Source organism: Cnephaeus nilssonii, assembly GCF_951640355.1.
Source record: "Cnephaeus nilssonii genome assembly, chromosome: 21".
In the NCBI taxonomy this organism is placed as follows: Eukaryota; Metazoa; Chordata; class Mammalia; order Chiroptera; family Vespertilionidae; genus Cnephaeus; species Cnephaeus nilssonii.
This window is the reverse complement of record NC_137092.1, coordinates 37626729-37648547: the sequence shown is the minus strand read 5'-3', so window position 1 is coordinate 37648547 and position 21819 is coordinate 37626729. Positions and strand designations below refer to the sequence as shown.

Here is a 21819-nt window from a genome sequence, read left to right as displayed (position 1 = left end):
CAACCCATGAACCAGGAGGTCATGGTTGGATTCCCAATCAGGGCACATGCCCGGGTTGCAGGCTCGATCCCCAGTGTGGGATGTGCAGGAGGCAGCTGGTCAATGGTTCTCTCTCATCATTGATGTTTCTCTCTCTAGCCCTCTCCCTTCTTCCCTGAAATAAGAATATGCGTATTAAAAAGGGTGGTTAGGTAAACGGAGGCACAGGGAAATGCCCCTCCCCCCTAGCTGACTAGGGTGTGACCGGACTGGGGCTGGCAGGCCGGGACAGCACCCGCACTTACTTCAAGCCGAGACAGGAAAACTCAGTGAGGTCATTGCTTGTGGTGCCCGAGGAGCGTGATCAATCAGCGCTGGGACCCAGGGTTCAGACCTGACTGCTCCCCCTCCATCGCCTCCCCAGGGGAGGAGGCTGTCAGTGCTTCTGGGAGTGGAGAGCAGTTTGGGGGCTAAAGGAGTGCTCCCCCCTTTCAGGCGGAGTCCCCGCTTACATCCGTGTATGGTAGAAGCCAGTTTCACCTGGTTTTCAAGGTCACCCGCCATTGTCCTTCCACCTATCTGTTCTCTCCTCCCCAATCCTGCTCAGTCCTACATTCCAGGGCCTCGGGTCATTCCCTGGGAGCCAGTCAACGTGCCTTCACGCAGGCTGTCCTCTGCCTGGGGTGCTTTCCTCCCTGACTCATCCTCACCTGCTCCCCCCTCACTCACTGCTCATTTCAGTGCCCTCGCCCAGGGGTCAGCAAACCGCGGCTCGCGAGCCACATGCGGCTCTTTGGCCCCTTGAGTGTGGCTCTTCCACAAAATACCCCTGGGCGAGTCTATTTTGAAGAAGTGGCATTAGAAGAAGTTTAAGTTTAAAACATTTGGCTCTCAAAAGAAATTTCAGTCGTTGTACTGCTGGTATTTGGCTCTGTTAACGAATGAGTTTGCCGACCACTGCATAGGACTACCTCCCTACCCCAGTTTAGAGAATGAACTGCTACAAGTATGGCTTGGAGAGCAGTGCCTACACGTCGGAGTGCCCGGCTGTTGGCCATCTTTGTTCCCTCTCCCTGGGAAAGCTCTGAGGATCCCCCACCTGAGGCGCTGGTCCCAGCACATGCTGTGAGCGCTCCTGTTGACTCCTTCCTTTGTGCTGCCACAATAACCAAGGCACCGCTTTATCACGGCACCTATGGCATCATGCTCCAGCTATTTCTTCTCGTCTGCCTCGCCGACTAGAAAGAACCCAAGGGCAGGGCTTGACTTGGTGAACTCTGTTTTCTCAGCATCGAGCTCGGTGGCTGGTCTGTGGTAGCCGACTTCAGTAGGCGCTCAATACGTGCTTTCTGAATGGACGCTGAATGCTCCTCCATTCATTTAGAAAGAATGCCCTCCTTTCAAGGGTTGGAGATTCCCCCCCTCCCTCTCAGATTCGAAGTCAGACAACATAGAAACATTTTCCAGACTTTCTTTATTCACCTGTATAAAACCTCACCCACACCACGAACACCACACACACACACACACACACACACACACACACACACACACGCACACACGCCCTCCAGCAGACCTAGGATCCCTGCTCTAGTCCCCAGGCTCAGCACACACATCCCGCACCACGCCCACCCCAGCCCACCATCAGGCTCTGTGCCTGGGCCTCGACGGGGCGGGGGCAGTTTCCCAGGCGGAGCTAGGTCTGGCTGGAGCCTCCTTCACGGGGGCCCTGTGCCCTCACGCTGCCTCACATGAGGGTGTTCACAGCAGCGTGGCCTGTTCAGGATGGGGGACCGGCTGTCGATAGGCGGGGAGCCAGGCCCTAGCGGCGTCTCGGCGGCGGCGGAAGGCCAGGAATTCCTCCCGCAGGGCAGCACAGCGGGCCTCGGGGCCCGGCGCCGGGGCAGGGCCCAGGAGGCAGCCCACCTCTGGAGTCTTTGCACCTGCCAGAGGAGGGCAGAACAAGGACAGGAAACCGTCTTGAGGTTCACTGGCACCATGAGGCTCCCCAGGGCCTGCAGGTCACACGACCCCGGGGGGCAACCGGGAACAGTTGGGCCCTAAGGCTGTGGGTGGTGGAACAGCAAGGCCAGGAGCGCCTGCCTTCTGGAGGGCTCACACACCTAGCTCTGGCTCCGCTTCAGGTCCGGGCCGAGGGCCAGCCAGGCCCAGGCACAGGGTCTCCAGCAATTCCATGTCCCCAGGGAATTCTGAGTCCCATTCATAGTTCTCGTCCACAGATGTGTCCCTCCTGTAAAAAAAAGACAAATGTCGGGGGGAGGGTTGGGGGGGGGAGGGTGGCCAGAAAAGCCTGAACCTGAACTTCCCGAATTCAGGCCACAGTGGGAGCGGAGCAGAGAAGGCGGGTGTCAGGAGAGGGTGGGGACACAGTCCGAGATGACACGACATCAGGGATGGGCAGGGACTGCCTCACCTCTTGCTGACGGTCACCACATGCTCCCTCCGGGGCCACCTCTCCGGGCCGCTGGCCCAGCTGCTGGTGTCTCCCGGAGCGGGGCTGAGGTAGCTGCCTCCGGCTGAGGGGGCCGTGGAGGGGGGCCGCAAGAAAGAGGCGCTGCCCCGCCCGCTGCTCTGGCTGGTGAGGCTGCCCCGAGGGGCGGCAGGGAGAAGGCCGGACAGCAGCCGCTCCCTCAGTGTCCAGTCGGCCAGCGCTGTGTACGGGCCCTCCGGGGCAGCCCCAGCCCTGACCACGGCCCCAGGAAGCCCTGCCCGCGGGGATGCAGGAGGGGAATCCAGGGGCTGAAGGAGAGGTGAGGGCGGGCAGGGCCGGATGTCCCTGTAATCTGGGGGTGCAGCAGAAGCAGGCTCCTCCAAAGGGGGCCAGTCACCATCCACATTCATCTCCCGGAAGAAGGGCAGGCTCAGGTACTGCAGCAGGGGGCCCGTTCCCGGCAGGGGGCTGGGCGGGGCGGCGGGAGAGGGCCCCACGGGGCTGATGTCTGTAATGCAGAGGGGCTGGGGCAGCCCTGTGGGGCTGCTGCTGCTGCAGTCATAGGACCTGGCCTGGTGCCGGGCTGGGGTCCGAGCTTCAGCCTGCTCAGGGCCTGGCCTTTCTTGGGGGGTCCCCACGTTGGGTCCCAACACAAAGCGCCCATCTGGTCCCCGGCAAATGGGCTCCAGGGGCAAGGGCCCCTGGCTCGGTGGAGGGCCTGGAGGGGAGCTGGGGGTCCTAGCAGGCTCCCCGCAGAGCAGGCTCTGGCGCAGGCTGGGGGCTGGGGAACCCCGGAGCTTCAGCTTGGCCACGCTGTCAGGACTGCCCGAGCCTGGAGCAGAGCTGGGGAAGGACAGATCAGGCCTGTGGTAAGCGCCAGTCCCCGTCCCAGGAACCATGGTTGGGCCTGGCGGGGTTTGGTACACGACGGAGCAGAGCTAGGAAAGCGAGTGAGCAAGGACCCACACGGAGGTGGAGGAGGCACAGGCAACCCTGGAGCACCCCCAGGCTGGGCTCTGCCTCCCACCCTCACCTCCCTCCCACTCTGCTCCGCCTCTCACAACGCCCACCCGGGGACAGGGAAGGAGCAGAGGATAGGGGCACACTGGGGTGGGGGGGGGGGGCGAAGGAAGCCCAGAGGAGGAAGGACTTACAGTGGAGATGACAACCGGGGTGGAGAGAAGAGAAGAGGTGGATCTGTAAGGGCAGAACCAGAGGTGACACAGGCAAACCAGGGCTTTCCAGGGCCCAGGCACAGCCCTCACCCCATCCGGCTGGGAACAGGGTAGGCAAGGCTGGGTGCCGGAGGGGTGCTGGGTGCGGGGCTTTCCTCCAAGCAGGAGGCGCTGACTGATGGGGGCTGGCCCTGCCTTGGAGGGGGGAGCTGAGGGGGCGGCTGGCCCTACCTTGGAGGGGGGAGCTGAGGGGGCGGCTGGCTCTACCTTGGAGGGGGGAGCTGAGGGGGCAGCTGGCTCTACCTTGGAGGGGGGAGCTGAGGGGGCGGCTGGCCCTACCTTGGAGGGGGGAGCTGAGGGGGCGGCTGGCCCTACCTTGGAGGGGGGAGCTGAGGGGGCGGCTGGCCCTACCTTGGAGGGGGGTGCTGAGGGGGCGGCTGGCCCTACCTTGGAGGGGGGTGCTGAGGGGGCGGCTGGCCCTACTTTGGAGGGGGGGAGCTGAGGGGGCGGGTGGCCCTACCTTGGCGGAGGCGCTTGCAGTGGTGGCGGCGGCGGGCAGCCCTGCGGCGGCTGGTGAGGCAAGCAGCCAGGATGCTCACGAGGACGGCCACCCCCAGGAAGCAGAGCCCACCCAGCACGCCAGCCAGCACGGGCTGTGGCAGGAGGCCTGGCAGCTGGGTGCGGGATGGGTAGACCTCCAGGCCTGCGCAAGGAGCCAGGAGGGAGGGCCAGTGTCCAGAGTCCGTGGGCTCCGCGCCCCGAGGCCCCGGCCCCGGCCCTCCCTCCAGGTTCTCACCAGAGGTGGAGACGTTGGCCGAGTTGCTGGGACTGCTGACGTAGCCGCCGGCCAAGGCCACAAGGCGAAACTCGTAGAGAACATCCTGGGGGCGGGGAGTTCAGGGAGGTCAGGGCCCGGCCTGACCTCCCACACCAGCCGCATTTGAAAAGATAGAGCAGTGGGAGGTGACGGGGGAGTAGGAAGCCGGGAAGACGGTCCGATCTGGGTTTGGGGAATGGAGCGGGGACCCGGAGAACCGCAGAACCCCGTGCCTGCTTCCCACACCAACCTTAATGAGGCCAGGCACCAGCAGCTGCACCTCCGCGCCCGCCACGGCCCCGTCCAGCACCTCCCAGCTCTGGGCGCCTTGGCGGCCCTCTAGGATGTAGCCATCCAGTCTCTGAGGGACCATTTCGGGGGGATCCCAGTGCAGCAGTACCCCCCGGGGTGTCCTCACTGCCACCAGACCTCGGGGTGGGGACAGGGGCGGCGGCATCTCTGTGACAGGAAGTGGGGGGGCAGCTGGTGTGGTAGGAAGCCCTGGGTGGGACAGATAGGCAGGGTAGAAATAGAATTTCCAGCGCCTTCCCCTCGGCCCCGGGCCTTCCAGGGCCGCCAGTGCCCACCATTCTCCCAGAGCCCCTAAGACAAGCCTGGATCATGCTCCACAAACCCCTCTGGACCCCAAGCTGCCCAGCACCTTCGCATCCTCCCACCCAGGCCCCCCATATCCAGCTTCTGCCAGCCCCTCCCCATCCTCATCTGCTGCTCGGCAGGGAGAGGTCGCTCACCTTCAGGGGCAGACAGGACGATCTCGCTGAAGGGCCCGCTGCCCAGCTTGTTCTGAGCCAGGACACTGAACTGGTACTGGGTGTGGGGCTTCAGCCCTGGCACAAGGAGGTGAGCGGCCCCCACGGGCACCGCCAGGGACAACCAGTCGTGGTGGGCTCGGTCAGAACGCTTGGCCCTAGAACGTGAGGAAACGGGGCCTCATCAACCAGGGTCACCTAGGGTTCTCTGTAAGTAAAGCAGCGGAGTTGGGCAGGGTTGAGGCAGAGCAGGGCGGGAGGTGGGGGGGGGGGGAAGGGGGAGAAGGGCAGAAGGCCAGAGAGAACCAGAGTGGGGAAGAGAGGAGTGGCCTGGGGCACTCACAATGGGGTGTACCAGACGCTGAATCTCTGCAGATAGCCACCATCAAAGCCAGGCTCCCAGGAGACATTGGCACCCTTGGGCAAGGGCACCACGGACACATTGGTGACTACGTGGGGGCTGGTGCCTGGGTAGAGGGGTGGGGGGAGGGATTATGGTCAGGGCCCTGAAGGAATGTGAAGAACGAAGAGGAACCCAGGGCCTCTGCCCTCCACCCATCATCCCAGGGGTTCCCCACCCACCATCCTATCTGAGCCTTCAAGACCGATTCCCTGTCTCCCGCCCCACATGGTTTCTCGCAGCCCCAGCCGGCTGTGCGGCCACTGACCCAGCACGTAGACGTTCGTGGAGGTGGCCACGCGGGCGACGGCATTGCTGGCGGTGCACTCCCAGCGCCCATGGGCCTCCTTGGTCAGTGGTCGCAGGATGAGGCTGCTGTTGCTGTCCACCTGGGCCTGGCCCTGCAGCCCCCGGCCCACCTACGGAACCACTGGTCAGCCCTGAGGACACACGCAGCCACCCCTCACCACGGGCACCCCTTCTCTCTCCGGCAGCTCCAGCTTCCTCCCCACCCTGCGTCTGAGAGCCCTTCCCTTCCCCCGTCCTCCTTCCCACACGATGGCCGGGGGCACGGAGAGCAGGGACGCGCCGGCAGGGGACAGCCACGCAGCTCCGGAGCCTTACCTTGGCCCAAGAGACCGTCGGAGGAGGGTCTCCTCGCGCAGAGCAGGGGATGAGTAGATCCCGCCCTACTTCTTGGAAATATTCTTCTTTGGGCCGTTCTAGAAAAGCTGGGGGGGCCTGCAAGCCAGAGCCGGCATTGGGAAGGGCCTCTCTCACTGTGTCCCCCCCCTCCCCCCCCCGTTCTGGGGCTCCCCGTCCCACCGCGCCTCAGGCTCATCTCTCACTCTCTCTCTAACTGTGTCTCTGTTCCCTTGGTGGGACAGGGAAGACTGGGGCGCTGGGAGGCCTCTCGGGAGGTGTACAGGTCAAGGTCAGTGAGGGTGGGGGTGGAACGAGTATCTGACTGTGGATGCGCCGTGTGACTGACGGCCCATCTCCTCAGCACCCGCCTCTGCAAAAGGACTCTGGGGCGGCATCTGACCCCTGCTGCTGTGACCACACAAGAAACAGAGACTTGGAAGCCCGCCCCCCAACACACCCACACACCTCTCTACCAGCCAGGTGTCCACGCAGGGTGCATCTCGGCCGCCTGCCCCACCGCTGTGGCTAACCCGGGGCCTCACCTTGAGCAGCACTCGGGTCACTGGGGAGGGCCCTGCCGTGCCAAGGCTGTTGTAAGGGGTGCAGGCGTATTCTCCCAGAGCATCCTCATTCCCCAGGGCAATGACCAGCGAGCCTTCTGCGCCCTGGGACCAGCCGGGGAACTGGAGGGAAGAGGAGATGACAATGAGAAAAAAGTCAGCAGAGGCAAAACCGAGATGGAGAGAGGCCACGCCAGGGAGGAGGAAGCCCACAGCTCTGCAGAGGACACCACAGCTCAACCTCCAGGCCTGACCTCTCCGCAGCCCCGTCCTCTATCTCCCTCTCCCAGAGGGGGGCCACTCCCAGGGGCATGAAGGCCAGCACTGCACAACTCCAGGGAGTACAGAGTGGATGGCGCCCCCTGCAGGTGAGCTGCGTGGGCGCGCCCAGCCTGCTGGGACCTCATCGTCTATTTGTCTTCCCAGCGCTCCATGACTTACTTCAGCGCCTTCCATCCCAAATCAGATCCTTTTCCTGGCTTCCCTGTTTCTGTTAAAGGCCGCACTGTCCTTGCTCACCTCTAAGTCCTCATTCGCCCTCGCTCCCCGCCCACATACTCACCAGGTCTGTCCTCCTGGGAAGGCCTCTTGTCTAGACGTGAGGCCCATCCATCTTCATGTCCTCGCTAACTCAAGCTACACAACCTCCGCCTGGACCACTTCGACATCCCCTGAGCCCCTCTCCCTGCCCCCTCTCCCCCACTCCATTCCATCCAACAAGCGCAACTCCTGCTGCCACACCATCGCTCAAGCTGCTTCACTACCTCCAACTGCCTTTAGACTTTTTCCCCAACATTCAACAAACACGTACTGAGAACGATTACTGCCCCAACCCTGGGGACACTCGGATTAAAAGATGCAGTACTAGCCCACAAGGAATTTACAGTCTTTGCAGACAAACAAAAGATCCCAATCTCCTTGGGATGAGGTCATATTACCTTGCATCCAGAGCTCTTCCTTTTGGCACCAGCCTGCCTTCCCAGCTTCCTGTGCACATGCGCCTCCACCCAGGCGCTGCCCCCACGCTGGGTGGCTCATTGTGTCACAGACGCACTGGGGTGCCTTTTGCCTTTGGGCCCTGGTTTCTGCATGGAAGGTCGGTCCACCCTTCAAGGCCCACCACAAAAGTCCCAGACGGCAGCTGCTCTATCCTCGGCCAGTGCCATCCTGGCCTTCCAGCAGTGTCCCTGTGGCTGTCCCTCCCACGTCTAGGCTGTGCCCTCCCTGAGCACGGAGGTCTCTCTGCGCGGCTCCCCACGCAGCACCCTGCACAGTACCCGGCAACTGTGTATGTTCCAGCCGGTGAATTAAATCAGACTGAACTAACTCCGCCCCAGCTGTCCCGACTAGAAAAGCTGAGGTTTTCCTCCCCGCCACACGCCTGTCCGCCTGTACCTTGTCCAGCTGCAGGGCCTGCCCATCCTTGGTCCAGCTGACGAAGAGCAGCGGGGGATTGGCACGAGCTGGGCACCGGATCACCCCTCGCATGCCTATGGGCAGGGGTGTCTCAGGAGGCATCGCTGTCACCTGGGCTGGGTCTGAGGGGAAACAGTGGCAAATTACGCAGGAGGCGCTTGGCCTGGCCCAGGGGCGGGAGCAGGCTCTGAGGGGAGCAGGGGTCAGGCTTACAGAGCACAGTGAGGTAGGCTGAGGCTGAAGGCGGGTGCGGGAGGCCGTTGCTGGGCACGCAGGTGTAGCGGCCGGCATCATCAGGCTGGGCCGCCTGCAGCCACAGGCTCCCGTCCACCAGGATCCGCACGCGCGACTGCAGGCGGCTGCAACGTGGCATGGAGGGGAGGAGTCTAGGCCTGGCTCAGCCAAGAGGCTCCCCAAAACCTGCCCACCAGTCCCCGCCCCACGCCTCAGAGCCCCACCTAATGTGGAAGACGTTGACGCTGTCCTGGAACCAGCTATAGGTGAGGTTAGCGGGGTATGCCTCGGCCCGGCAGGCCAAGGAAACATCCTGGGAGGCATTGACCGTGCTGTTCTTGGGGGGTGCCACGATGACTGGGGGTCCTGTGGGAGCACAAGGGGAGGGAGGGGCCTCAGCCACAGTCTTCCCAGACACCCGAGTTCACTTTTACCGTTCTTCCTGGAGCTGTCCTCTAGAACCAGCTCCTCCTGCCTGAAACCGTGTGTGTGTGTGTGTGTGTGTCGGGGAAGGGTACCAGGTTTAACTCTCCACTCATTCACCCTCTATACCCCTCGTCTGCCCCCCTTAAATCATCTGTGTCTCCTCCCCTAATCCAGGTACCGAGTACCTTACCCCCAGATGCTACAGGGATCCTGAGCCCAGGCCCTCACCTCCCCCCTCGGATGGCCATCCATGCACCGAATGGCCATTCATTTATTCTTTGGCCACAGAACACACCTACTCAAGAACCCAGAGCAGCTGCTGTCTCCTACCATGGGCAGCTCAGACTCCCTGACTCCGCCCTCCCGATCCCATCCCTCCCCGCCTGGCCAGCCATCGTTTCACATGTCAGCGCCTGCGAACAGCCCTGTTAGGTACGTGCGGGCAGCTCACCGCGCCTTGTGCCAGGCTCACTCCTGTCCCAGGCCTTTGCTTCCCCAACCCCCATCCCGGGAGCGCTTCCTGAGAGCCTGGCCAAGCCACAGAGCCACCGCTCCAGCAGCTGCCGCTGCGCTGCCCGCGCCCCTCTCTGCTCCCAGGTGCTCTGCCACGCATGCTCATCATCGCCTTTCACCCTCAGCAGAGCCTGTGTGGTCGGGACCCGTGAAGAAACGAAGGCTCAGAGGCGGAGAGGCTGTGAGGTGGCTTCCCAAGGTCAGCAGGGCAGGTGAGAGGCACAGCCAGGCTTCCCAACACCAAAGACCTCGCCCTCAACCATTCCCAACACGGCCTTTCAGGGGCTCGATGGGGGCAGAGTCCAGGCCTTCTATTGCTCAGCTCTCATTCTAAAGGGACGGTCTTGGCCAGGAATCACTATGTGCTGATCAGTAATTCAATTCTTGTCACCGCCCTGGAATGTGTGGTAGTCGATATGAACCTCTTTATACAGATCGGGGAACCGGGGGCCACATGGCTCATGAACCAACACCAGCACCCATGCTTTGGCCTCTAGTCTGCATCACTTTGCACTAAATGTCTATTTGTCCGTTTACCGATCCTTTTAAAATTGAAGATGCTGATTTTAGAAGAACAGCCTGTGTTGGGAGCTCCCTCACTCCCCACGTGCCCCTGTCCTCAGGCATAAGTCTCCCCCAAATTCCAGACGTGCACCCCCGGCCACAAATCAGGCCTCCCCCGTAGGTGTCCCCGCTCCCGGCCCTCCCCACAGAGCGCACCTAGCACAAGCAGCTGCGTGGCGTGGGTGGTGCTGCCCTCGGCATTGGAGGCCTGGCAGGTGTAGATCCCCGAGCTGCCTCGCTCCACCCGCCGGATCCACAGCGTCCCGTTCTGCACCTAGGGTAGGAGTGGAGGGGGGAGGCCCCCTCCAGCAGGCCTCAGGCCCTGCATTTCCAAGGTTGGCCAGCAGAGGGAGGCAGCACCCCAGGCTCAGGAAACCAAAGGAAAGCCCCCCCTCCTCTGGCCTTTGCCAGCTCTGTCCTACAGCCCCGCTCCCACACCGCCACCTGCCCCTCCCACCAGCCAGCAGCAGGATTCACCTGCATCAGGCCCTGGCCCTGGCTGAGGTCCCGTCCTCGGAGCTTCCAAGTCACATGAGGCTGGGGGCTGCCGTGGGCCACACAGCGCAAGGTCACGGGCTCCAGTTCCTTCACCTCCAGCACCTGAGGAGGCGTCTCCAGGAATTGAGGGGGTGCTGCAAAGAGAGCGGCATCAGGGGCTGCCCGAGGAGCTCCCCGCCTGCAGGCAGGGAGACAGACCAGGGCTGCCCAGCTTCACAGGCACCCCCAGCCCAGGGCCACCCTGTCTGCTTGCTCTCAGGGCTGAATGAGGACTCACCAGCCCCGCCTGAAGCTGGTCTGCAGAGTTGGCGGTGGGGTCTGAGCACAGGCCGGGTGCTCAGAGCCAGGTGCCCCCTACAGGAGCACTGTTCTGGGCATCAGGCCAGGGTTCTAGACTCCACTCTGCCCCCAATCAGTGGCATGACCCAGTCTCCCTGTGCCCCTGTCCACTCATCTACAAAACGGGAATACATATGACCTCCTTCCTTCCCAGGGTTGAGAGAGAATTCATGTGGTATTGGGTTAAAAGTTATTTTCGAAAAAATATGCTGTATATATGTGATCTGTGTTTCACTCAGGGCCCAAGAGCCCCCACCCCCTTACCCATGACTCCCTCCTGGCCAGGGAGGCAGGAGCAGGGAAGAGAGGGGAAGAGAAAGACTGGATTTCGAAGACCGGAAAGGGCAGGAGTGGGGGTGGGAGGGGCAGAATGCAAACAAATGAGAGCAAATAAGGGTGTCAGCAAGGGTGGGGCCGAGAATCTGACATACTCCTCCGCCCCATCATCCCCGCACCACCACCACCACCACCACCACCAGGGGCCCCATCACCCTGCTCCCAGCTCCATACAATTCACTGTGAGGTGCACCCAGGAGCCGTTAGCAGAATCCTCTTCGGGGCTGTGCTTGTCCAGGAAGAGCACGCGGCATTCGTACCAGCCCTGGTCTTCCACCCGGAGCCCCTCGATCTGGAGAGACGCCCCCTTCTGCAGGCGGACTCGCCCTGGAGGAGGAGCCCTGACTCAGGGTGCTGCAGGGACCCAAGGACGCCCCAAGCCCTAGTCACACCGGTCATTCTCAGACGTCATCACTGGGCCCAGTCTCTCCCAGTTACCCTGATGGAGTGGGTCTGGAGAGGCACCGAGGGCCACGGAGGGCAGGTCCCTCGTCAGCCCCGCTCACTGCTCCTGCATCAGCGGTGGGGACCAGCCCAGACAAAGGGAAACCCAGAACTAAAGAGGTGGACAGCTTCCAGGGCAGTGGGGGGAGCAGCTGAAGAGCCAACACGGCGTATCCTTGGATTCTTCAGGACCTGCCCACCCCATGAGTACTCCTCCTGCCACAGGACTCTGTCCCGGGCGCTCAGCAGTGTCGGGGGCCTAAGCAGAGACCCAGACCTACTCTCTCAAAGGCCCTAATCCCTCGGGGCTATTATCAGCGGCCTAAGCGCCTTTGGGTGGCCGGAGTCCAGCCCAGCCAGGCAGCCAGGTCAGCAGCCTCCTCACCCCACCCCCTCACACCCCGGGGCACCCAGGCCCCAGCTGACCACATAGAATTCCACAGGGCCACACGGCCCAGCACAGACAGACACTGCACCCCCACCTCACTCGGCATCTATACCACCCCACCAGGGACGGAGGGTGCCCCCAAATCCCTCAGCAACTCCCGACAGCGCTGCATCCCAGACAGCTTCATGGGTCCCTGGCAGTGCAATGCAGAAAGAATGGCAGCTCTGCCCTAACCGGTTTGGCTCAGTGGATAGAGCGTCAGCCTGCAGACTGAAGGGTCCCAGGTTCGATTCCGGTCAAGGGCATGTACCTTGGTTGCAGGCACATCCCCAGTAGGGGGTGTGCAGGAGGCAGCTGATTGATGTTTCTCTCCCATCGATGTTTCTAACTCTCTATCCCTCTCCCTTTCTCTCTGTAAAAAATCAATTAAAAAAATATATTTTTTTTTTAAAAAAGAAAGAATGGCAGCTCCGCTATACACCCTAATCTCTCTCAACTTCAGTGTCCTCATCTGTGAAATGAGAAAGAACTCCGGGTGGAGTGGAGGGGAGAGATCATGTAGGGAAGGTAGGCAGCATGGCGCCCGGCAGCAGCGGGTGCTCAGATAAAGATTGGTGAGCAAATAAATGAGCTCAAGATTTGAAATCAGCAACCTGCATTCAATCCCGGCCCCGGCCCACGCCTCATAACACACCCCTCCCTTTCCTTACCCTGTAGCGGTGAACAGCACCGCCGTGCACCAAGCCCCGCTCCCAGAAACCCAGCATCGCCTGTTCCTCTCGCCGTTACCTCTCCCTCTGCCTGGCCGGGAAATCTCTCATGTCCTACCCACACAGTCGTTCCTTCTCTCCCTCCCTCACCTTAGTTTAGTCCTGGGTCTCTGTCACCTGCATGACTGACAGCCTACTGCGAGGTCTCCCTCCGCCAGCTGAGCCCCCTGCATTCATCCGCTGCCCACCCCACCCGCACTTTCCATGTGGTGAAGACACTGTGCCCACTCTGACCAGACTGTGCCCCAAATTAGCCCTTCCTAATACTAGAAACCCTAAAGTTGTCTGTGCAGTCACCCCACCCCATCTGCTTCCATTCTAACCTCTCTCCCCTAGAGAGGTGACCTTTCTGAACTACAGTCTGACCCCATGGTGCCCCACTGCCATCTGGGAAGAGAATGACTAAGTGGAGGCCGGCTCTGTGATCATGCGGGGGGGGGGGGGGGGGGGGGGACTTTTCCCCCCAGGAATGAAGTCCGGGGGTGTGGATTCCCTAGGAAGGGTGGGCCTGTTTAAAGGGCTGGGTGTTTAAATCCCCACCTAGGAGATAAGCCTAGGCCCTGCAGGTAAATATTTAACATAATCACACCTCTCCACCCACCATAACATTCCTCAGGAACCCTAATCTACCCGCCCGCACCCCACAGACGGCAGGCTGCGACCTCCTCTGACTGCCATGTGATAGTAACTTTTCATTGTGGTCTTCATCTCTACAGAGAAGGCAGAAGAGGAAGGGAAACTGAATGTTGAATATGGGCTGTGCGATATTAGGCACTGTCACCGTATTTCATCCTCCCCAAAATCCCATTACACAGGAAGGAACTGATAGTAAGCTTCCTTCCAAAATCACACGACTAGTTAGTGCCAAAGCCAGGCCTTCTTTCTCAGACGGTCATGCTTTCGCCGCACGCTGCTGTCAGGAGCATGCAACGCGCAAGGCACCAGCGCGGAGCACTCTCAGCGTGCTCGCTCCGGGTGTGAGAAGCCCGTGGTAACCGTTCCTGGTGTGCTGACCAGAACATCAGCGAAGGCACTGCCTGTCCTAACTTTTCCGTGCGATACGGGCCACTAGACCCATCGCAGAACAGCAAGATGGCCGGGGCGGGCAGTCCCGAGTCCACCTGAGTCCTTGGTCCACCTCCTGGAGGCCCAGCCTCCACCCATGGAGCCAGAGCCTGAAGGACTTGAGACCCCCCTGCCTGCAGGGATAAAGGAACAGGAGACGCATCCCCCCTCTAGCAAGCTCTCAGCAGGCAGGGGGACCCACACTCACGTTCACGTGCAAGTTCACGTACACGCAGTTCCAAACAGCGGCGCTAACTGCGCCCAGATATCCCAAGAGACTCTGAAGCGAGAGGAGTACGGAAGGTCTCCAGGAAGCTGTGACCACGCAGAGGGTTTTGGGGGACAAAAGGCAGTAAGGGGAGATGACTGGAGGGATCGGGGGCATTCTAAAGCAGAGTAAGATAACTGATTGTAAGTCAGGACAGAGAAAAAAAAACCTCATGTCCCTCCGGCTGTTTGGTGCACCTTGAAACTACCAAGAGAAACAGCACAAAAGTCAAAAAACCAAAAGCAGGTCCCCTGGAATAGAGACACTGGCCTAAGACCCACCCCAGGAAAGGTGAAGCAGAATAAGGCACGCCTCCGTCCCCTGGTGCCCGGCCACGGTCACACCACGCAGGCGCGCTCCAGGCCGGCACTTCACACTGTGTCGGACTTAATCCTGGTAGTTAGCACTAGCTGGCTTTATACGGCCTTTGACTACTTCCAACCTAGTCTATAAATCCAGTCTCCTCCGCTAGATTGGATCTGGAATCCTCCATGGCTGGGAGCTTTCCCTTCGGTCCAGGCCCTAAAGCTCCCGTCTCTTTCACGGTTCCTCCCACATTGTAGGCACCGGCCTCACACAGTCCCAGGCCATGGCCCCTCCACTTGCCGGAGGGTTTATGACAGGGCAGAAGAGTCATTAGCCACCTCTACCTCCCATTGCCTAGCAACGGCAGTTCAGAGTCCCCTACACAAAGGGTGAGGGGCCCCTTCCACACTGGGAGGCAGTAAGGAGTTAATGGGCCCAGGGACCATCCCCCAACCTCCAGCCTGGGACCAGACTCAGAGCACTAGCCCTGGCCCAGCCAGGGGCTCCAGACTGGGCAGGGTGGACACAAAGGGGAGGGGTAGGAAGAAAGCCCTATGGGTGGCGGCCCCGACAGACAGAAAGCCCACAGATAGCCCAGCTGCTGGTCAGACCTCAAAACAGGATGGGGCTGGGGCTGGGGGGAGGGAGAAGGGGGAGGTAGCAGGGCGGGCGGAGGGGGGGGGGGAGGAACAGAGGGAAGATAGTTGCACATCTGCCTGGTGGAGTCTCAGGAAAAGCCCTTCTCCCTCCTGTCCTCCCTCTGCCTCAGTCAGGCATCCTCTGCACCTGCCGGCCTCAGCCAGGCAGCCCACACCCCTCCCAGCCGGCGGGCAGAGGCAGGGAGGAGGGTGGGTGGGCACTGCCGCGCTCTCTCCGCTCGTCCCAACCAGAGCCCGCTTTCCTCACTTCCCAGGGGGCTTGTGGAGACACATATGCTCCCACTCGGCTGTTTGCCAACAACTGCCCCCAGTTTGAAAATAAACTCTCCCCTTGGGCAGCACCTGCCCGGGCCGCCTCCCCTTTGTCAGCCAGCCCCTCGGAGAGAGCTCAGCCAATCCTAGGGCCTCTCCGGGATTCAAACTAAAACGGGAAAGGGAGAGCCCCTCCAGCCAGCAAGGACCTCCCAGGTGGCCTTTCCTGGGCTTCCTCCTTAGTTCACAGAGGACCCCACCTTGGGGCCCCCCACACCCTGCCCTCTGAGACCTGCACTGAACCTCTCAGGCCAAGGCTCCAGCCAGGATTAGGAGCACGCTGAGCCCTCTGAGGGGCCCAGGGAGGCCTACACGCGCTTCTACAGTCCGGGCGGGAGCCCCTTGGAGCAGCAGCCAGCCCAGCCCCTTCCATTCGCTGGTCCTTGGGGAGCCTGGCCCTCCCCAGCTCACCTCTGCACACAGGCTGAGCTCCCACTGTAGACCCACCCACCTGCTGCCCATCAGTCCAGGCCCTATGGGCCCAGGAGCCCCAAACTAGCATTGAAGACAGTGGAGGAGGGAGAGGGCAGGGGACCAGGACAGGGCCACGGGGGAGACCAGGGAAGATCAGGATGGAGTCTGGGGAGCTGTGTGATGAGATCTAGAAAAGCGATTAGAGAATGAAGTTGGATACTTGACACAGGGCTGCAGGATCTCCCTGGGAACAGACCACATGGAGTTCTAAACAGCATGTGTGTGTGTGTGTGAGTGTGTGTATATGTGTGTGTGTGTGTGTGTGTGTGTGTGTGTGTGTTCACACGCACGCGCACATGTGTAAATGCAGCTTGGAGCACATGCTTATGACGCAGACTCGAAGCAGTGGAGCTGAGGTAGGGACAGAGCAGGTAAGGAGACAGCCCCTCCCCGCCCGACCCAGCCCTTCTCTGTTGGCGATCCCTCTGACCGGTGGCTGAGTCTTACCCACGTAATCAGGGTCCACGCGGGGAGAGTAGAGGCCAAACTGGATGAAGATGGGGAGCAGGAACCCAAAGCGCAGCCACTCAATGACGTGCAGCGGGGGCTGGCCAGCTGCGGGCAGCAAGTCACAGCCCAGCACGGCGCTCTCCCCAGCCCGGCCCACCACCGACACCACCTCAGGCTTCCCGTGACCTGCATGGCGGGTGGCATGAGAGACAGCAGGGCCCAGGTCAGGGCTGAGAGGGGAGGTCCCATCAGCATCTCGGGGGGCTCCCTAGGACTCTGAGTAGTCGAGGGAACCCTCAACTTCTCCAGAACCCTCACATGCTCACCGAGAACCCCTGGGGAACGCCCCCACCCCAGAGCTAACAGGGAGTTCCGGAGTCGAGCTCACCGTCAGCCCCCTGGCTGATGATCAGGCTGAGGATGGCCAGACTGAGGCACCAAACCATAGCCTGGCTGCCTGCTCACCCGGCCCCGCCCTGTCCACAGGGGCCCGGGGGGAGGGGCCTGGGATGTCCACCGCCCAGCAAGCCCGGTCAGTCCTTCTGATCAGGTAACGGGTTTCGGCTCCCACTCCGCTGGACAGTGAGGACGTGGCTCAGGAGACACCTGAAGAAGCTGTTCTCTGGAGCACGGCCAGATCCAAATGCCAAATGCAAGGCGGCGTCCAGAGGTGGCCAGTACTGGAAAGTAGGAGAATCCCCACGGTTAGAGACAAGCCAGGAGAGCAAAGGACGGGAAAGGAGAGAAGTGGGAGGAAGGGACACAGGAGACCAGAGATCTTGCACCGGGCCCTGGTGAAAGGACCTGAGAGAGAGCACGGGAGGATAAGGGGGTGCGGGCAGAGGGAGGCCAGGCAGGTCGGGACACGTGAGGGGGCACGTCTTAGAAAACGCCGAGGGATTCTTGGGAAACCCGGGTTGCTGAGGTTCTCGGAAAACTAAAGCGGGAGGAGACTGGGGGTTCCTATACACTCAGAAAACTGTTTTCGGGGGAGTACGGAAAATGAGCCCTCACAGGCCAGCCTCTTCCTTCTCCTTCCTTAGTTCTGATGTGAACAAAAAGGTGGCCGATAGGAGGCAGGACTGGTACTGTCTCCACTCCCCGAGTGACAGATAAGGAGCTTGAGACTCAGAGAGCCTCACTCAGGGGCACAGAGCCCGTCAGGGGCAAAGCATGGATAAGAACCCCCAGAAAGTGGCCCCCAGGGGACCCCACCCAATTCCTTGTCCCGTTTCCCCAGCCTCGGAAAACCCTGGAAGCTGGGGACCAGTCCCTCCTTCTCCGCTCAGCCTCCCAACACTGCTTCAGCAGTGAGTGAGTCAGGCACTTGGGGAAGGGGGACTGCCTCTCCCCCAGGCTGGCATGGGGGGCCCGGGCAGCCCCTCCAGGTCTAGGCAGGCCCCTGGGCTGGCATCTGGCCCCACTGCCTCTTCCTGAGGCTGCCAGGCGGCCTCCCTCCACCAGACACCCTGACCCAAGTGCCTCACCCCAATTCCTGCCACTCACTCCCCTCCAATATCCACTCCCCAGAGTTTGCAGGCTCTCCCTTCCCCACCCCTAGGGGCATGATCCATGAAAAGCCAAAAAAGCCATGAGTCCATAGGGCGAGGCCTGGGGATGGGTGGGGTGGGTGCTGCCTGCCTTGGGCCTGGCAAATGCAAGTGGACTCTGCTCTAGGCCCCCACCCCACTCTTGGCTTCACGGTTTCCCACTGGCTATAAAGCATCCCCCGTCTCTCAGCCTGACCCCTGCCTCTCCTTCATGGCCCCGTGTGTCCTGCACCTCCCCACTGCTTCTAACCAGCTCTCCCATACTTCCCCAACAATTTTTTTCCAAGTGTATAAGAACCTGCAATTACCTCCTGGCTCAGCTTTCTGAGGACCTTAGTAACCCAGGTTTCTCCAGAATTCCTCCGCTTTTCCTAAAAATTGTATCAACTCCTCTGCCCCCAGCATGTCCTCACCTGTCTGGTCTCCAGTACCCGGCACTCCATTCTCCCAGGATCCCCATTCCAGTCATCTCTACTTCTCACAGCACCCTCCGCCCTCCCACACCCCACCCACACACACACAAATGCCCATTTTTGGAACCTGATCTCCAATTGCATCAGGTCCTCTGCACTTCTAGGAACTCTTCCAGTCTCTTCCAGAATCCCCACCCACGTCCCCACCCACGTCCCCACCCACGGGGGCTTCTCCCACCTACTCCCCTGGAATCTTTCTCCCTAGAATTTCCCTGCCTCTGCTTCCAATACACTTAAGTTTTTTTATTGATTTTTTTAAGAGAAAGGGGGAGGTAAGGAGGAGGAGAGAAAGAGAAGAGAAAACATGGACTTGTTCCACTTATTTATGCATTCATTGGTTGATTCTTATGTGCCCAGACCCGGGATCAGACCAACCTTGGTGTATCCCCACAATGCTCCAGCCACCTGAGCTCCCAGCAGGGGCCACTACACACTTCTGATGCCTCACCCCCAATTTCCCCAGTCCCCGCCTTCTCTGGACCCCTGGAACTCCTTGTTTTTGGGACCCACCAGAACCATCCCTACACACACACACACACACACACACACACACACACACACACACACGCATTGCCTCCAGAACTCCTCCAGTGCCCCAGGGAACCCACCCACCAAGAATGCCACTTCGCTCCCCAACACTCCCCTAGTTCTGCGCCCCAGAAAATTCCACTTCTCGCCAAAGGACTCCCGCTTTCTCCTGTCCCCCCGACTCCCGCACCCTCCTCTGTCCCCCGAGACACTCCCGCCCCATCCCCTCCAGCACGCCCACGCCCTCACCTGCTCCTCGCGCTCCGCTCCACTCCACCCGCGACACAATAGGGGGCGGACCCGCCTCCCGCCTCCGAGGCCCCGAGAGCCTCCCGTTGCCCTGGAGACCGCCAATCCCCGCCCGCGGCGGCCGGAGCAGACAGCGGAGGGCGCGGAGGTGGGCGCGACCCCGGGCGGCCTGGGACTTGTAGTTTTGCGGGAGCAGGGCGCGCACGTGGGCAGGCCGCCCCCTGGCGGAGAGCGGGGCGGCCGGGCGGAGAGGCCGGAGGGCGGCGGGTCGGGGCCGGGCTCCGGGGCTCCGGGCTCCGGGAGTCGCGGGAGCTGCCCTCGGCTGGCTCCGCGCGCCCGCCTTCCGGGGTGCGCTCCCTCCGACCCCTCCCTCCGCTACCCGGCAGCCGGAGTTGAAATCTGAGCCCGGGGCTGGAGCAAGCACCCGGCGGGGAGCCGGACTCCCCCGCTCCTCCCAGGGGATCCACCTAGCTCCCGGGCTCCTGTGATCTCCTCCCTCATCCCATCCCACCTCCGCCCACTTCGCCTCCGGCCCAACTGGAAATACCTGTCCGCCCCTGGCGAGCGCCCAGGTCCCGCCCGGCTCTGCCCGCCGTGCGGAGCGAAGGCGGCTCCCCGCGGAGGCGGCCAGGTCCACTCCGCCCCATGCCCCGCGCCAGCCACCCAGAGAAACGGGCCCAGAAGAGAGAAGAGAGAGACATCCTGACCCGGGAGATTGGGAGAGAAGGGTGGAATGTGAGCTTTGGCTGAGCCCCCGCGGGTGCCAGACTCGGGACTCCGCGTTTACAGCAGTTACGTAAGCCGCGCGGGAGCCCTGTGAAGTGGGGAGCCCTGTGAAGTGGGGAGCCCTGTGAAGTGGGGAGCCCTGTGAAGTGGGGAGCCCTGTGAAGTGGGTCTGGTTCCCGTGACTAATGGGCAAGCCAAGGCTCAGTGAGCCCGGTGAAGTGACTTGCCCAGGGCTCCCCATCTAGGACATGGCAGAGCCAGAGCCGGATCCAGACCCTACCCTGACTTCATCAGCCCACCCCGGGGCATGTCAACCTCAGGCACAAAGCTATCTTGCCTGTCTGTGCCTCTGGGCCTTCTACTCCTCAGCTCTGTGCCGCCTTCCATGTGGGTGCGGCGTGGCCATGCCTTCCCCCCAGGTGTGAGCAGTCCTGTCTCCCTCCCGGAAGTCTTTCCTGAAAGCAGAACACGGATCACACACACACACACACACACACACACACACACACACACACACACACCCAGTCTGAAGTCCTGGGACTCAAACTTAGTGCAACAGGCATTGATTCATGGAATCGTGGCCTCAGCGTCAGGAGAGACGACCCTACAATGGGTCTAAACTCTGTGCTTACCTGTGTCCCCTGCCTCCTCCTCCAGGTGAGCAGCCAGCCCATCTGACCTCATCATGGGCCAGGAAGCTCACCGCCCACCACCAATCCCTCTGTAGGGACTCTCACTGCTGGAAAGTCCTCCCAGGGGGAAACGTCTGGGTGCCTGAGATGGAAATGTGGGGGGTTGGAGGGGACCCCGGAGGATGAGGGGAGGCAGGAGTTCTCTCCCACCATCCCTCCAGCAAATGCTCCCAGAGTGGCAGCTTTCGGCCATACTTCACAGTGTAACAGACGGAGCGAACAGTGACAAGACTGTAAGGAAATCGTGTTGGTGGACGGACACACAGGAAAGCAAGGCCAGGCCGCGTGCCTAGGAAACATGGCCGAAGCATCTTTTCCTCTTGGCCCCGCCCCAACAGCGCCTCCCCGCAGGGCCACGGGCTCCACCTCTGGTCCAAAGGTTGCCTTTCTGCTGTCCCAGTGTTTTCTTGAGGATAAGCTGATCTCACTTGCACACTAAAATCACTTTTTTTGTAAACGTGGGGTTTAAATGATTTCCAATTTTTAAAAGTCTATGATATGGTCATTTTCCCTGGAAGCTTATTTTGTGTCTTGTTGTGGTTATTTTGCTGTGATTCTGGTGTATCTTGATGGCTTTTTGGTAAGAAAGGGGGCCTAGCCCTATAACTTGTTCCCTCACCCCCTATGCCAAAATAAATGGGGGTTGGGGGCGGGGGGAAGGGCGTACTAGTCCCTGAGGCTCACAATTAAAGATTTTCCTCAGGTTGGTCTCAACCAATAATCATTACTCTCTGGGAAAGTTTATCTAGCCAACTAGGATTCTGCCTAACCAAAGTAACTTATTTTCAGCTTATTGACAGAAGATCAGTAAAGGTTGTCACTTCCAGGGATTTGGTTGATCATGTGCCCAGGAACACTGGTCGTGATTTTTAAAAAAAGTGTGATTTCTCCCAGATTGTCATGTAACTGTTGGTGTGCTGTCTCCTGTCCGGATGAGACTCTGGCCCCGTGAGCGTGTGGAGCCGGTCTTGTTCATCCGTGAATTCCCCCACAGCCCTTAGTCTCTCAGAGGGGCCCTGCCCACCTCACAGACTCATTTGTCACCTTCCCCTGTGCCAGGCGCAGTGCATGGCCTTGCCGTCCCTGGAACTCCCTGTGCTTTTTCACGCAGTGTCTGCTCCCTTATCTGCTGTCTGACTACAATGTCCTCTCTCTCCCTTCCCAGGACTCTCCCTGCTAATCACTGGTCAAACTCTGTTTCCCTCTTCCCTCAGGGCCACGCCATGCCTGACTCCTCCCACCATGCCCTCGCCTTCACCCACAGCCCTGTCACCTTCACTGTGATTATATCTTTACACACCCCACACAGTTCCTGGAGGCCAGACAGTGGCATTTCCTCTG

At 60.9% G+C, this 21819-nt stretch overlaps 1 protein-coding gene across 5 annotated transcripts; it reads right to left on the bottom strand.

The window, feature by feature from the left end:
• Positions 1–1330: 1330 nt before the first annotated feature.
• Positions 1331–19535, bottom strand: IGSF9 (immunoglobulin superfamily member 9). Of its 5 annotated transcripts, none has more exons than XM_079760696.1 (21): positions 19061–19535; positions 16649–16940; positions 16258–16446; positions 11299–11451; positions 10429–10583; positions 10108–10225; positions 8673–8814; positions 8428–8573; positions 8194–8336; positions 6781–6921; positions 6218–6334; positions 5862–6012; positions 5537–5660; positions 5176–5351; positions 4674–4882; positions 4403–4487; positions 4127–4309; positions 3586–3628; positions 2414–3274; positions 2103–2230; positions 1331–1922 (listed from the first exon to the last, which is right to left on the bottom strand). In XM_079760696.1, exons 2-21 carry the CDS (start codon positions 16704–16706, stop codon positions 1741–1743), a joined length of 3504 nt encoding a protein of 1167 aa, XP_079616822.1. In that variant the 5' UTR covers positions 16707–16940; positions 19061–19535; the 3' UTR covers positions 1331–1740. The 5 variants fall into 5 exon arrangements, with proteins under 5 accessions (XP_079616822.1, XP_079616823.1, XP_079616820.1 ...); XM_079760694.1 differs by having other exon boundaries at positions 1332–1922; positions 4674–4924; positions 19061–19534; XM_079760695.1 differs by lacking the exon at positions 19061–19535 and adding an exon at positions 18224–18261 and having other exon boundaries at positions 1332–1922; positions 4674–4924.
• Positions 19536–21819: the final 2284 nt, after the last annotated feature.